Source organism: Cydia strobilella, chromosome 18 (genome assembly GCF_947568885.1).
Source record: "Cydia strobilella chromosome 18, ilCydStro3.1, whole genome shotgun sequence".
Classification (NCBI taxonomy): Eukaryota; Metazoa; Arthropoda; class Insecta; order Lepidoptera; family Tortricidae; genus Cydia; species Cydia strobilella.
The window spans coordinates 10,961,157-10,976,334 of record NC_086058.1 but is presented as its reverse complement, the minus strand read 5'-3'; the positions used below and the strand labels follow the sequence as shown (position 1 = coordinate 10,976,334).

General features: G+C 35.4%; 2 protein-coding genes across 2 annotated transcripts; one reads left to right on the top strand and one right to left on the bottom strand.

Moving 5' to 3' along the window:
• The first annotated feature begins 5,696 nt into the window (after positions 1-5,696).
• LOC134749293 (uncharacterized) lies at positions 5,697-12,190 on the top strand. Its single transcript, XM_063684191.1, has 2 exons — positions 5,697-5,960; positions 11,955-12,190. Exons 1-2 carry the CDS (start codon positions 5,928-5,930, stop codon positions 12,144-12,146), a joined length of 225 nt encoding a protein of 74 aa, XP_063540261.1. The 5' UTR covers positions 5,697-5,927; the 3' UTR covers positions 12,147-12,190.
• Positions 12,191-12,864: 674 nt separating this feature from the next.
• LOC134749292 (uncharacterized) lies at positions 12,865-14,398 on the bottom strand. The gene is made up of 2 exons (XM_063684190.1): positions 14,053-14,398; positions 12,865-13,816 (listed from the first exon to the last, which is right to left on the bottom strand). The coding sequence occupies exons 1-2, from the start codon at positions 14,092-14,094 to the stop codon at positions 13,433-13,435; spliced, it is 426 nt and encodes a 141-aa protein (XP_063540260.1). The 5' UTR covers positions 14,095-14,398; the 3' UTR covers positions 12,865-13,432.
• Between the last annotated feature and the right edge of the window lie 780 nt (positions 14,399-15,178).

The window sequence follows — 15,178 nt, the reverse complement described above, 5'->3', positions numbered from 1 at the left end:
AAAGATACCATTTGAAGTGAAGTTAGATCGTATCACATGTAACGTCTGAAGACATGTAGTATACAAATTGTAGTACCTGCCCAATTGTACCTACAGTGACAGTGACTATATAATGTGCCGGTGTGGGCAAGTTGCTTTGGCGATATTTTAATGACGTACGTCTTAACAAAAGAGACGTTTTGGATATTAGTGTTTAAAAATAAATATCTTTAAATTTTATATAAGTATTAATTTAATTTAATGTAATTTTGTAATGTTAAATGTAAAATTTTATTTAACTTGGGCACAGCGGAGAAGATTAAGTAGGAAAGCGGACCCTAGCACTAGGCCGAGAAAACGCTAGGTTGCAGAAGAATGTGGAAAAAATTATTTAAACTATGTAAACTTTTTTTTCTCAAACATGCAATGGAATATATATTTCATTCTGTAAGTAATTCTGTTTTATTGGATTTATTGTGCGTTGTTGATTGTGTTATTTAATATGAGTTCCGACGAAAATTAGAAATGAATATGAATTTACTCCTACAAAATTGAGAGCGGTAGGAGAATTGACTTCAAATAACTTGTTGCCGCCAAAAGAGTCCCAGGCAAATTTCACCTTCCCATACAAACGGAGTGTGGATTGTAATGAAACTTTGCACATACAATGATATGAGGTATATCTAGGCCTGTAATTAGTTTATATAGCTCCAGTATAAACAAACGAAATAAAACAAACGAAATAGAGCAAAAAACTAGTTTTGTATGAAAAACTTAAATTTGCTGTATTTTTTTAACTATAGTATTTGAAGCTACATAAACTAATTATAGGCATAGATATACCTTATCCTATTGTAAGTACAAAGTTTTAGAGCAAACTAGCTAGTCGTTTTAAAATGAGAGCGTAAAGTTACGTTTGTATGGAGAACCGAGCTTGCCGGCAATTTTATAAATTAAAAAACCGGCCAAGTGCGAGTCGGACTCGCGTTCCAAGGGTTCCGTACATTGCAAAATTTAAACAATGTATTTTTTATGTGAAACGTGAGTGACTTGTCAAAACAAATCAAAAACTAAGTAATTAAGTCCGACTCACGCTTGACTGCAATTTCTAATAGGTTTTCCTGTAATCTTTAGGTAAAGATCTATTTATTTTTTTCAAAATTTTAGACCCAGTAGTTTCGGAGATAAAGGGGGGGGGGGATGGTCATTTTTTGCCTATTTTCTTAAATAACTTCTAAATTGTTCATCCTTAAATTATAAAAAAAATATATTTGAGATTCTCATAATGAGCTCTTTCATTTGATATATAACACGATATAGTTTGAAATACTTTATTTTTAATTTTCTCATTTACACCCCAAAAGTGGCCCCCATGTTTAAAATTCATTAGGGCGAAAAAATTAGAAATACATAAATATATCTTTAAAAAAATATTTGTGTAATAAATTGACAAACTGCATGTGTAAAATACACGACACGTGTGATAAAGATATACTTAGGTGGTGGTTATATTTTGTGTCTAGTTTACTTTTAGTTTCTCTAGAAAGTAAACTGATTTTGTGGAGATTTCTTTATTTATTTCATTGCATGTTTGAGAAAAGCACTATACATAGGTACATCGGCGTGAAAAGGGGTTGTCGGCCTCATAACTATCCGACCTCACTAGGTACGTTTGGCCGTGTATAATTGTATATGCATTCGGCCGGCAACCCCTTACTTCCCAGCCTCTGCATGTAGTAATGTACTATTAAGATAACTTATGTCAGCATTTCTCTAATTCTACTTTAGAAGGTTTCACAGGGGTATAAAGTTAGTAACCGACCCGTTGATCCGTTACGAAGATTGTCCACAGGAGCAATACCTACAGCAACAGCCAGGCGTACACGCATGTACTATACTCGCCCGACTAAATATAATATACAAAATAAACTGGAAACTTTTCTCTTTTTACCACCTATAATATAGGCATGAGACTCAAACGTTCCTTTGTAGACTACTGAAAATGGTATGGTCATATAATGCGAAGGCCGGAAAATCATATCGTCAGAAAATGCCTATCCATGAATACTATAAGAAGAGGACGAGGAAGACCACTTATCTCATGGACGAAAATTATTGAGAAGGATATGGAAAGCCTAAACTTACGTAAGAAGACGCTCAGAATAGAACTGCCTGCAGACTCGGAATAAGGAAAGCCGACCCCGTATAACGGGAAAAGGCGAGGAGCAAGAAAAAGAAGAAGTATGTAGAATTCATTTGTGTTGAACGGAGATTGACTTAATTAATTGAAACAAACTCAGTAACTTCTAAAGTAATAGTCTTAAGACGTGAAAATTATTTACTTACTTAACCAGTAGTAACAATAATTAATAACTATTTATGACTTATAAATATAAATGTAAGTAAGCTTAACGTGTCTTATATATTTATAATGTTTTAGTATCCAATTCAAAAAATGTATAACAGACCAGGAGCATATATCGTCAGATGATAGTTTAGATGCTATCATGAATTTAAAAAAATAATCAGCCGATTGTATCGCGCTGGAAAGACCGTCAGTTGATGACATGAACATGTAAAAAATTTTTTTCAGTCATTGCCTCCCGATGGATATTGTGTCAGATGATAGTTTAGAATGTTTAGATGCTATTTTAAATAAAATAAAAACCGTCAGCCGGTTGTATCGCGGTGGATAAACCGTCAGCTGTCCACATGAACATGTAAAAAATACGCACCCTACCATTTTATATCCGCAAAGTATGCGTAATGTGTAATCCGTTTATTGAAACCCTGATGAAAGCTACAAGCAAAGTTTCATAAGTGTAGTATTATTGTTATAAAAACGTAAAGCGCTTATTTTTTACATGTTCAGGTCACCAGCTGACTTTGTTTCCACCGCGATACAACCGGCTGACGATTTTTTTAATCCATAATAGCATCTAAACTATCATCTGACAAAGTATCACACGGGAGGCGATGACAATTTTTTTTACGCGTTTCGGTGGCTGCCTTTCCTCAACTCACCAACGGAGCGGCAGCTGACGTCCACGAGGGTTCATCATACATAGCCGTTAACCATACGAGTTATCCTCCGGGAGGCTTTTGGTCATGGAAATCTGTTCCTGGCTCGCGGTCTACATATAAAGATCGAATGCCGATTTTGACAACCTGTCTGGCTTAGTGGGTAGTGACCCCGCCGATGAAGCCAATGGTCCCAGGTTCAAATTCGATGGTTCAGATTTTAAATCCTGGTAAAGGCATGTATTCGTGTGATGATTATTTGTTCCTGAACCATGTGTGTTTTTTATGTATTTAAGTATTTATAAATATTTATATATATTATATATTGTGTCAGTACCCACACAAGCCTTATTATTTAAGCTTACTGTGGGGCTTAGTCAATTTGTGTAAAAAAATGTCCTATTATATTTATTTATTTAGACCACTCCTATCCTGTTTTATTTTACTGCGTTGTAAAATAGGAAGTATATGTGTAAAACATATTCACTTATCCATTCAAGCATTCTTGGCTAGGTCATAACAACGTTGTCATAACTGTTATGTCATTGAGTCTCGTCGGCTGGGGGATGACCCGGTGCAAGTCAATTACCTTTGATTGAATTAGGTATTCGGTCGACTAGAACTATTCTCTTTTCTTATCGAGTTCATCGTCTTTAAAAACCAATGTACGCGTGTTCTCAGGATCCGTAACGTCCGTGGATAATTTTAGATCACGCGGAAAGCGGTTCTTGTTTTACAGAATAACTAGTGAATGTCTGTTCAACTCCAGACAACATTATCCAGGGGCCCCTCTACCTTTTTTTATACACCTACCTAAAAATTAATTTTATGCTCTATTTCAATGACAACGGTAGAGTTTTGCTCGTCGAAATACATACATGGTATTTGTTTTTTGCACGATTAAAAACAGCACTAAGGTATCCGTTTGTATAATTAACTTTTAACCAATTCTTATTGGATGCTTCCTCTATCTGCCTAAATACACTTATTCCTCCTGTCTTATTAGGGCAAGGCCACTTGCACCATCCCACTAACCCGGGGTTAACCAGTTAAACCTGGAGTTACCATGGTTACCAGTACAATTTGATACTGGGTTAACAGTTTAACTGGTTAACCCCGGGTTAGTGGAATGGTGCAAGTGGCGCTTAGTGTTGTGCAAAAAATAGTGACTAAATAAAATATAGTTCTTTTTATACCTACGCGATGTGCCATCCGTCTTTATCCTCAGCAAGTTTCCCAAACAAACATATTAGGTAAACGATAAATAATATGTATTGTGAAGTCACCGTGACGATCGACTTCCTCTGATTTCCCCCATGGTAGCCACAAGTCAATCTGCCTCGCCCACACCCCGATAATCAGGTGTGTCGTGTGACCAACAGCTTCGTGCGTAGCCAATGTGGCGAAGTGATGGATGAACATGACCGGTTTATGCCACAATGATCATTTATTTATTTATTATAGTTTTAAACAATAACTCAAACTACACTGGAATCGATAAATCTATTCGGTTACATATACACTTAACATAAGTATCGCCTCATTTTTAATAATCAGCCACTCATCATTTACATGAGAAAATTTACCGAGACGTGGCTCGAAATACGCCATGGTCGCCATGTGGGATGTTGATTCGACGATTATTGTCCCGATAAGTAGTCGTTTCAGCGAATCGTCTCCTAGCGAAGTCTCGACCAACACCTTGAGAGACTCTCACTAGGTAGCTGGTTCAAGGGTCAGATGCAGAAGATGGTAGTTTTGGATACGTCGTAGATTCGTTTCCTCTCTCTGCGGCCCTGACTAAAGTGGTCCTGCTCCGCTGCTGGATTGTTTTTGTCTGTTTTTATATTTTACTTAACCTTAAAAATAAAAAGAATAAAGAAAAATACACTACGATGGCTTCGGCCCTGTGTACCTACGCCTTCCAAATGTCCGGAACATCATCGTTTCGTGTGTGGGAAAGATAGCACTAACATTTTATGTTAAACACTAATGTTTGTAAAATAAACGGAGTCTGTAGTAATGTCCACTGCTGCATTAGCGTACCACTATTGAAATCAAAGATTTATAACCGTTCAAATTGATTTCGTAATACCTTTTCCACTTAAAATTCAAATAAACGTCTTTTTATGTTTATGGAATAGGTATGGTTGCGTCATGAGAGTATGTACGTGCATGAGAGAAGGTATATACCCAGCACATATCCGCAGCCGTTAACCGCTTAACCCCGTGTTAGGGGGATGGTGCAAGTGGGCCTTAGTGGCTAGAAGATGTTATGAACCGGAAACATTCGTAAAAGTGACGTTCGGATGTCAACTGCAGCAGCGTTACTGTTGCGGCGTCGTTGTTGCCGCCGCTGTATCTGTCAATTTCCTTGATACAGTTAGTGACGGAATGAACGTCATAATCGCGGCAGTAATGCGGTGGCAAACGTCACTCATTTAATCAAGGAAATTGATAGATACAGCGGCAGCAAGACGCTACAACAGGCATACAGCTGCAGTTGAAATCAGAGGGTTTACCGCGAACCACGTTCGACGTGTTGCCTCCCTGTCACACTTACTTACGAATTTACAAGTGCGACAGAGAGGAAACAGGTTCTCTGTACAGGTTCGCTGTAGGCCCTCAGGACATCATCTTTATATTGTATCGAAACTGTGATATCGATATATCACAGTTTCGATACAAGACGCGCGTGCGCATCACTGGTTGTTGTGCTCCAGCCCCGTCCATTGTCCTGCAATTTCGTCGGCTGATTACTATGACACACGTGCGTGATACGAGCAAAATCGGAGCATCCTGTTGATCCATTATATCCAGAACCAGTAGCGACTAAAACTTCGGGCCTGCCGTACATAAAGAAGAACATTGTCGAGCATTCTTTTGTTTTGACTGAATTGCCTGTGTTTAAGGATATATTTTTGACCATGGATTACAGATTGACCGCCTTGATGTGCATTGTAAGTATTCCTTTAAATGTTGTAGATTTGTCCAACTATAGTCCAAAAGCTCAAAACTATGATCCAAACATAACTTAGTACAGGCGTGAATATTATTGGAATGTCGCAGTTCTGAGGTTAAATATTTTCATAAAAGGAAGAAAAATGTTATGAAAAAAGAAAAAGAGGATTTGATATTGATAGGTACTTAATTACGTGTTGAACTTTTGGACCATAGTGGTAGTACCTACTCGACTATAGTCTGTGTATCTAATACCTATGTCTGTGTTAAAATGAAATACCTAGATATTATTTAATTATTGGCAAACAAGTTGAACTATAAAACGTTTTTATGTATGTACCTAATTATATATCTGATGTCTCATATCCTTGATGTGTTATTTGTATGGGTAATCTATCAGACTAGGGAAGAATGTTCGTCCGATTCATATGTCAAATTTTCATTTGTCCGAAAAAGTTTTTTTTAAACTGCGTAGTTCTCCAAAAGAACAAAATAGACCTGTACCGCTGGCTATATTTTGACCCCTAGGTTATAAAAATATTAAAGTCTATTCTGTTTTCGCTTATGAATACTTTGTTAAGATGTAAATCTTACATTTTGTTTTGTGTCATATATATAATTTGCTTTTCTAGTAATTTGTTATTTTGTGGTAATTATTTTTTATTTTGAATTATCTTGGAGAAAAAAATATTCGAGAGAAAACATGTAACTGTGTTGCATTTAGGATAGTGTTTTTAGTGTGAAAACATAGTTTGTGTCAATTACGTCCACTGCAATCTGATACTATGTCATAATATTCTAAATGACACAAAAAAAAATTAGAGTTAAAAAAAATTACTTAGGTCGAATTTAATCGTTTAAATAGGTCCATTAAATGGTTTTGTGTCTTATTAAGGCATAGCTTCATAAGATATTTGATGATTTTGTTGTAACAGGCTGTCACCGTTACAAAAGAATATTAAAGATATTAGAGTTTACATCTTATTAATTTGAAATGCGGGATAAATAAGATGTATGAATTTGTGTCACTTGCATCCACTGCATAAACAAATATTACAAAAATATTATTTGCGTTCAAACGAAGCTAGCGGGCGGTCTGAATGGGCAACGGAGGCCGTGCAGGGTGGGGCCGCGGCGTGACCTTGCCGTACGCAACGCATGTTTACTTCGCCTGTGCGCCAAATAAACGCAACTTATTCAAAGAAGTTACGCAAACAACACAACAACAAGCAACAAGCAAGCAAAGAATGCGTCGAATTATCTTTTACCTATTTAAAACTCATAGATATTGTACAATGTCACCATTATGCAAAAGAACTGTAAGTACATGTTTGATTTGCGAGCGAGCTGGCAACATTGCGCAGGGAAATCTTAAAAATATCGCGTTTAGTGAACGCCACATACATTTGTGACAGTGATAGGGAAAAGGTACCACTAAAGTAAAATTTGGTTATTAATACCGTGACTTTCTTTCATTCTTTGATAAAAAAAATTGCTATTTATGCAACAAGTGCGGAAATCATCTTTACGCACGTGTATCATACAATGTTTTACTATGCATTGTGCGAGTAAATAAAAAAACATGTCATGGCAAATAAGTTTAATTATTAAAAGGAGTGTTTTAAATCGACACGAGTTGCAAATTACCTATTCGCACGTGTATCGTACGTTTTACAGTACATATGGCCCTTTAAACTTTCGACATATGCACGGTAAGTGCTCTTTTCCGCACTAGTGCGAGAAAGTAGCACCATATGTACTGTAAAAAAAAATTGAAAACAAAAAGCACTAGTGCGGAAAAGCAGTACTTTCCGCACGATATGGCTCCGTAGGAAACGCACTTTTCGAGCACATGCATTGTAAAAAAATATATAGGACTGTATCTCCTAAACCATGCGTCGTAGCGCAAAAATAATAAAATTTTCGTTCCCCTTTATGTAACCCAAAAGTAATACATGAAAAATACAATGAAAAAAAAAGAAACAAAATCTTTATAGGGCTGTATTAGCTGTATCTCCTATATCGTGCATCGTAGCGCAAAAATAATCAGATTTTCGCTCCCCTTTAAGAAGCCCCTAATTAAGATTTAAAAACGCAAAAAAGAAAAAAAAGAAAAAAATCTTTATAGGGCTGCATCTCCTAAACCGTGCATCGTAGCACAAAAATAATCAAATTTTCGTTCCCCTTAAGAAACCCTTAATTAAAACTTTTAAAAAAACCAGGAAAAAAACTTTATAGAGCTATTATAGCTATATATATAGATATAATATCTCCTAAACCGTGCGTGGTGGCGCAAAAATAATAAAAATTTCGTTCCCCTTTATGAAGCCCCAAAGTAATATACTAAAAACACAATGAAAAAAAAAGAAAAAAAATAACAAAAAAACTTTATAGGGCTGTATCTCCCACACCGTGCATCGTAGCGCAAAAATAATTTAAAAAATCCCTTTAAGAAACCCCTAATTAAGATTGAAAAACGCAAAAAAGAAAAAGTGGAAAAAAAATCATTTTAGGGCTGTATCTCCTAAACCGTGCGTCGTAGCGCAAAAATAATAAAATTTTTCGTTCCCCTTTACGGAACCCCAAAGTAATATACAAAAAACACAATGAAAAAAAAAACAAAAAAAACTTTATAGGGCTGTATCTCCTAAACCGTCGTAGCGCAAAAATAATCAAAATTTCGTTCCCCTTTGTGGAACCCCAAACTAATATACAAAAAACACAATGAAAAAAAAAACAAAAAAATCTTTATAGGGCTGCATATCCTAAATCGTGCATCGTAGCGCAAAAATAATCAATTTTTCGTTCCCCTTTAAGGATCCCTTAATTAATACTTAAAAAAAAAACAAAAAAAAAACAGGAAAAAATCTTTATAGAGCTATATCTCCTAAACCGTGCGTGGTAGCGCAAAAAGAACAAAATTTTCGTTCCCCTTTACGGAACCCCAAAATAATATACAAAAACACAAGAAAAAGAAAGAAAAAAATAATAACAAAAAAACTTTATAGGGCTGTATCTCCTAAACCGTGCATCGTAGCGCAAAAATAATCAATATCCGTTCCCCTTTAAAAAGCCCCTAATTAAGATTTAAAAACACAAAAAAGAAAAAGAGAAAAAAATCATTTTAGGGCTGTATCTCCTAAACCGTGCGTCGTAGCGCAAAAATAATAAAATTTTCGTTCCCTTTTATGAAACCCCAAAGTAATAACAAAAAACGCAATGACAAAAAAAAGAAAAAAAAAAACAACAAAAAAAACTTTAGGGATGTATCTCCTAAACCGTGCATGGTAGCGAAAAATAATCAAATTTTCGTTCCCCTTAAGAAGCCCTTAATTAAGATTTAGAATCGTAAAAAAGAAAAAGAAAAAATCTATATAGGGCTGTATCTCCTAAACCGTGCGTCGTAGCGCAAAAATAATCAACTTTTCGGTCCCCTTTATGTAACCATTAATTTATACAAAAAAAAACGCAAAAAAAAAGTTTTTTTTTTATAGGGCTTGATCTCCTAAACCATGCGTCGTAGCGCAAAAATAATTAAATTTTCGTTCCCCTTTATGAAACCCCAAAGTAATATACAAAAAACACAACGTAAAAAAGAAAAAAACAATAAAAAAAACTTTATAGGGCTGTATCTCCTAAACCGTGCGTCGTAGCGCAAAAATAATCAAATTTTCTTTCCTCTTTATTCAACCCTTAATTTATATTTAAAAAAAACGCTTTCACTAAACTGCTGTAACTCGGAAACTTAGAATCCACAAAGAGGACTTTACTAAATTATGACACATATTAAAGCCTGACCAGTAATATATGATCATTGTCAAGAGGGCGCTGTTCATTCTCATGTATAGGGTGACAGTTCAGTATAATATGAAAAAATATTGTATTTAATGAACATCATCATCAATGTAATTAATGTTGCTTGCCACGCTTAAACATAACAAAAATCACAATAAATTGCGTCTTAAAATAAACTTAAAAAGTCTACTAAAAATCGAAATAAAAGTAATTTTTAAGTCGCTGTTGTGACATTCTCAATCAAAAGGTAGGTACCACTTTGTCGTTTACCATAAATACGAAATTTGATTATATCTATACAAATAACCTGTCAGAGAAAGTGGTACCTTTTGATTAGGAACGTCACAAATGTTGGTCAGTATGAGGAGTGCAGCCTACAGTTTATTTTTAATTATATTTATATACCTACTACGGTAAGATTGATAAGACAATGTAATTATGCCTCCGAATGAAATAAATACACTGTATCGCAAAACTAAGTGGCGAGACAGCTCATAATGCCATCTCTTGGTTGGTCTTAACAAGGGTAAAGGAGATAGTATTAAGATCTCAGTCGCCAGCTGATATTGCGGCAAGTATAATAAGCACCCCACCCGCGTAGGTACCCTTCCCCGCGCACGCCCTTCTTGCTCAATTGAGTTTTATTTTGCCAGATAGTAAAAAAACCGTGGATCAAAATGACCCAAATTATGAATGATGTCTCAATGTGGTATTATAATATTGTAGACGTAAACTTAATAATATGAATTTTTTTTTGTGGCAGATACAGGGTGTTAATTAGAAAAAAATTTTTTTTAAATAAAAGCGGTGGATGAATTTGACACAGATTTGTTTGAATAACATATAACAATGTTCTGTAAAGTACAACACTTCACTTACCGACTCTAATATTTTTTTAGGCGTTTTAGGATCAATATTAGGTATTTATTAAATGCCATTATACCCGTGGATGAAAATGACACAAAATGCGTGTGTACGTCGGAAGCCACTTTGCCTTTACAGGGAAACAAAGAATTTCGTCTCGAATATTTTTTTTACAGAATGCTGATTGAAAAAAGAAATACCTAAATTTCTACCTAAGCAAATACCTAGGATGACACAAAATATTATTTTTAGGTTTAGTATATGGTCTGGAAACTATATATAAAAAATAAGCAACATTAATATTCTTATAACCTCAGAAGTTATTGGTACAGGTCTAAAAATATAACCTAACATATTTCGGCTTCTGCACGATCATTTTAAAAAGCATAAAAAATGCATTCGGACAAAATTTCGGCAAATGCAACATCGAACAGTAATTCTTCGGAACACCTATCGAGCATGAATTAAAACGTGCTAATTATTCAAATTAATACAGCCGGGTGCTAGGCCATTTACTGAGCACTCGCCCATAGAGATCTTTAATATTACTAACTTAAATAAAATTACCGAAACATGTCTACCGGTTAACTGGGACGGTTGGTAAGAAGTTATGATGGTCAGCTACTGACTAGTTGAAGGCTTGGCTGCATGAAGCAGGTTAAGTAGGTAAAAGTCAACGAATCGTACTAGAAAATCACCGCACAACTTCGTTACCAACTGCCTAATGAAGTGGTAGACCTGCAGGTACCTAGTCCAATTGCAAGCACTCATTAATTTACTTGGAATTTATACGTAACATTTGTAAGGGTACAAATTAATAAGGACTGTTAAACTACCATCAGGCTAATTTATAGGTAGTATTTCCTGTTACCCATCAGTCAACAATCAAGCATTTTGACAAACTTGTGAGAAATGGAGATCGGAGAGGCAATATTTTATTTTACTTGTGTCCAACATGCTAGGGCTAGGTATAGTTAGCTCATTTTAATGAGGTTAGCTGGAAGAGAGATCATAGAAATAAGTTCGCTTTAGTGCTTTCTTATGCTCATTATATTACTTACTTATTTACTCCTCTGGCGCAGCGACCCAAAGTGTGTCATGGCCTCCAACACGACTGTTTGCCACTGATCCCGGTCCTGTGCAGTTTTTCGCCAGTCTTGAATCTGGAGCTCAAGCAGATTATATTACTGACATAAACAATTAAATATTAAAATTGATTTTCACATGTCTATCTTGACTGAATGTATAATGGGAAGCAATGTATATAAATTAAGATCTTATGTTACCATATGTTCATTGTGAATAAATGATTTCATTCATTCATTCATTAACAGGTCCTCTTCGCCCTCGTGTCGGCCTCGCCCGTGCGCGAGAAGCGCGACATCATGGAGTCCATGAAAGGCGCTTGGAACGACATGGTGAAGACGCTCAGCGACGCCAGCGACGCTGTCGTGCACGTCTTCAAGCCCACCGAGCGCAGCGTCATCAACAAAATGGCCGACGGGATTAAAGATCTTACCAACTGACAACTATTATATGTTTAAGTTAAAAGTGTGATTTTTTAAACGTTAATTTAAAACGCAAAAAAAAATCTTTACCGCAATTTTGTCGCCACATTTTTAAAATCTCCATTGTTTTTTAAAATGAGATTTTCACTTGCTCGAAATTTTATCGTGAGCTTATTTTAAAGTGCTCAATATTTTTTTTCGCTATAATTCAAGTTTTATAATATTATATTTTTGTATTTATAAATGATAAATAGTTGTTTACGCTTGCAATTGTATTTTTCACGGGAAACTTCCCTCGGAGTGAGACCGCAGCCTTACACTGTTACATCAAAATTCCGTTATTACGCATTATCCTGTTCTACCGGCCTCAGACATCTGTTACATATTACCTATCATTATTATCAGTACCTAATACATTTATACAGAGCTTTAAATGTATAGGTATATTTTTATAAAACGAGTTAATTAAATATTGGTTATGTTTATTTGAGATTTATTCGCAAGTCTTTGCAATCGTGTAAAAATAATATAAGTATGTTATTTTGCTTAAATACAGGGGTTATAAATGTAAGATGAAAAATAAAATGATAACATTTTGTATTTGGTTTTAATTTTATAAAAAAATATATAAAATTAAAATTATTCGTCTTGGTATCAACTTAACTTTGTTACTTTGTTACCTACGTGAAAATTAATATAATTTATTTAGTGGCATTTTTTATATTGTGTAAATTGTGTTATGAAGTAAAATACCTTATACTTAATATTTAATACTTGATATTTAATATAATTTGCCTGTGCAGCATACAGAGAGTCCAAATTAAGTGCAAGTTAGGTACTTATATTACTCAACATGCAACCGTAAAATATGGCTTCAATATCAACTTACATCATTTTGTCACTGGTTGTATAATACACAATGGCAATTATCAATTAACCATCAGCAGCATGGCTTCATTTATGGGCTCAATTAATAAAACGTCCAAGTACTTTCGTACACGTATTAAGATTCGCACAATAATCTCTTGACTGACATTTTAATGGTGTATTTAAATGCACCACCATTCTAATAAGGTTATTAATGCGAGAATATGTTTTTGAATTTACCGGAGAAACCAAAATATTAAGAACCAAGGATATAACCACAAAACACTTCGTGTGTCCATCTACTGACCTCTCGATCGCTCTTGCGTATTTGAGCGATAGAGAGGCTAATAACGAAATTTAAATTTTCAATGATGGCCCTGTTGGGAATTGTTAAAATTTTACTGGTTTTTAGGAAGAGAAATGCTACATAACAATAACTAAACATCACTAATAAAAGTCGCATTAGAGCCTATCTCAAGCGTGCCGTTCTTATAAATGTCGTCATCTTTCTCACTGTCGTTCAATAATTCCACTAGCTTCTCCGTGCTCAGTTGTAAAGGCATTGGACTCTCCGGGTAATCTGGCCTCTTGTCGTAATCATCTTTATCTTCCTTCTCCTTTTCCTTATGCTTGTGCCGCGACGGAAGGATAAATACACCAGCTACCAGCCCACTCTTCTTCTCTTCTGTCGTCTCGCAAGCTTCAAGCTCTGATAGTATCGTATTTCTCTTCATTATATCAGAAATATGGTAATGATGCTCGTCCTTATGACGTTCTCTTACGAACATGCAGTAAGCAATCCAGAGAACTGTTAAAGCGGCCTGCAATAGAAACAGAAGTCACCAAACTGGTTTGATATTGAGTTAAACCGAATCCAAATCCAAAAGGAATATTTTCACAAAATTTATACTCGCAGTTACGCCTTTTCAACAAGTGGTATCACGCCATAACATTACGTTTATCGACGAAAGTATTGGTTAAACGCGACATTCGCCGTATACATAAGTACTGAGTGGTAAATACACGTCAAATATTAGTTAAGATTATGTAAACTCACCAGGACTAGCGCGCAGATCAAGCCAGCGATGTATTGAGTCATGTTTTGTCAATATTGATGTTTTAAATATATTTTACTGCGATTAAGGCGAGTGTCGCAAGCGGAGTCGGATGGAAACAGTCGCCTCGAGCAGACCTCGTCGCATTCAATTAAAGTCAGTTGGTTTCTTTTAGTGCGTGATGTCACCGAGAATATTGAAGATGCTTCATTGATCACAAAACTGATTGTTAATAGTATTACTGAATAAAATATATCTCGCGGACGCGGAAGACTGACTGTTTGTCAACATTACTACGCGGTTACCTCCTCCGCTCATGTCGCAACTAAGGCCTCTAAAAAACGGCACCTCACTGCATCGATGTCTCTGTTATTGTTAAAGTATTGGAGAGAGACAAACTGATCGCCTTTCAAACCGTTTAGAGGCACGCCGATTAATAAGAATGACTGTGGATTAGTATAACGAGGCTCGTTTAGAAGTTAAAACGTATTATTAGCGGTGTTTTGCGTGAGGCCGGCTACCGAATTGGCCGTAAATATTTCTGCAAATAGGGTTCTGTATCTTTTTTGTTTTATAGATACTCGACTACCTATATCGATAACACGTTAATTTTAGCAGTAAGTATAATATGTATCTATAATATTATGTATGTATAATATATATGTAAGTATAATATTATCGTAAGTTCTACGAAATTGCTGATAAGGTTTTGATGATTAAGGTGTCTTTTATTCAAAATTATCAGTAGTCTGGTTAAAGCTTTTCAAACGTTTTATCTCTTTTTATACCCAGGAAAGGGTACAAAGAACATTAAAGCAAATACAGCCGAGTTATTTACGACAGGGTTATTTTCCAATTTGTCCGCGGATGCTGATCGGACTTGACCTCATTGCCCAACTCGCCAGGTCAATAGGTTGTACATACAATGTTCAATACATCATACAATATCATGCTCGGTATGTGATACAGGGTCACGTGTTTATTTTTGGAAGCTGTGGGAAGATTGAACTATAGTTATAAATCAATATTATGATATCCTGAACCTGAAACAATGTTTACATCTTCTTACCTTGTTGCCTTATTTACGCATTTATAAAGGGGTCCCTAGACCGATATATCTTTGATAAA

Excerpts from the sequence above, each read along its gene's own strand:
- LOC134749292 (XM_063684190.1), bottom strand. The coding sequence starts at position 14,094 with ATGACTCAATACATCGCTGGCTTGATCTGCGCGCTAGTCCTG. Across the intron at positions 13,817-14,052 it reads TGATCTGCGCGCTAGTCCTG|GCCGCTTTAACAGTTCTCTG; the intron begins GTGAGTTTACAT and ends TTTCTATTGCAG.
- LOC134749293 (XM_063684191.1), top strand. The coding sequence starts at position 5,928 with ATGGATTACAGATTGACCGCCTTGATGTGCATT. Across the intron at positions 5,961-11,954 it reads TGACCGCCTTGATGTGCATT|GTCCTCTTCGCCCTCGTGTC; the intron begins GTAAGTATTCCT and ends ATTCATTAACAG.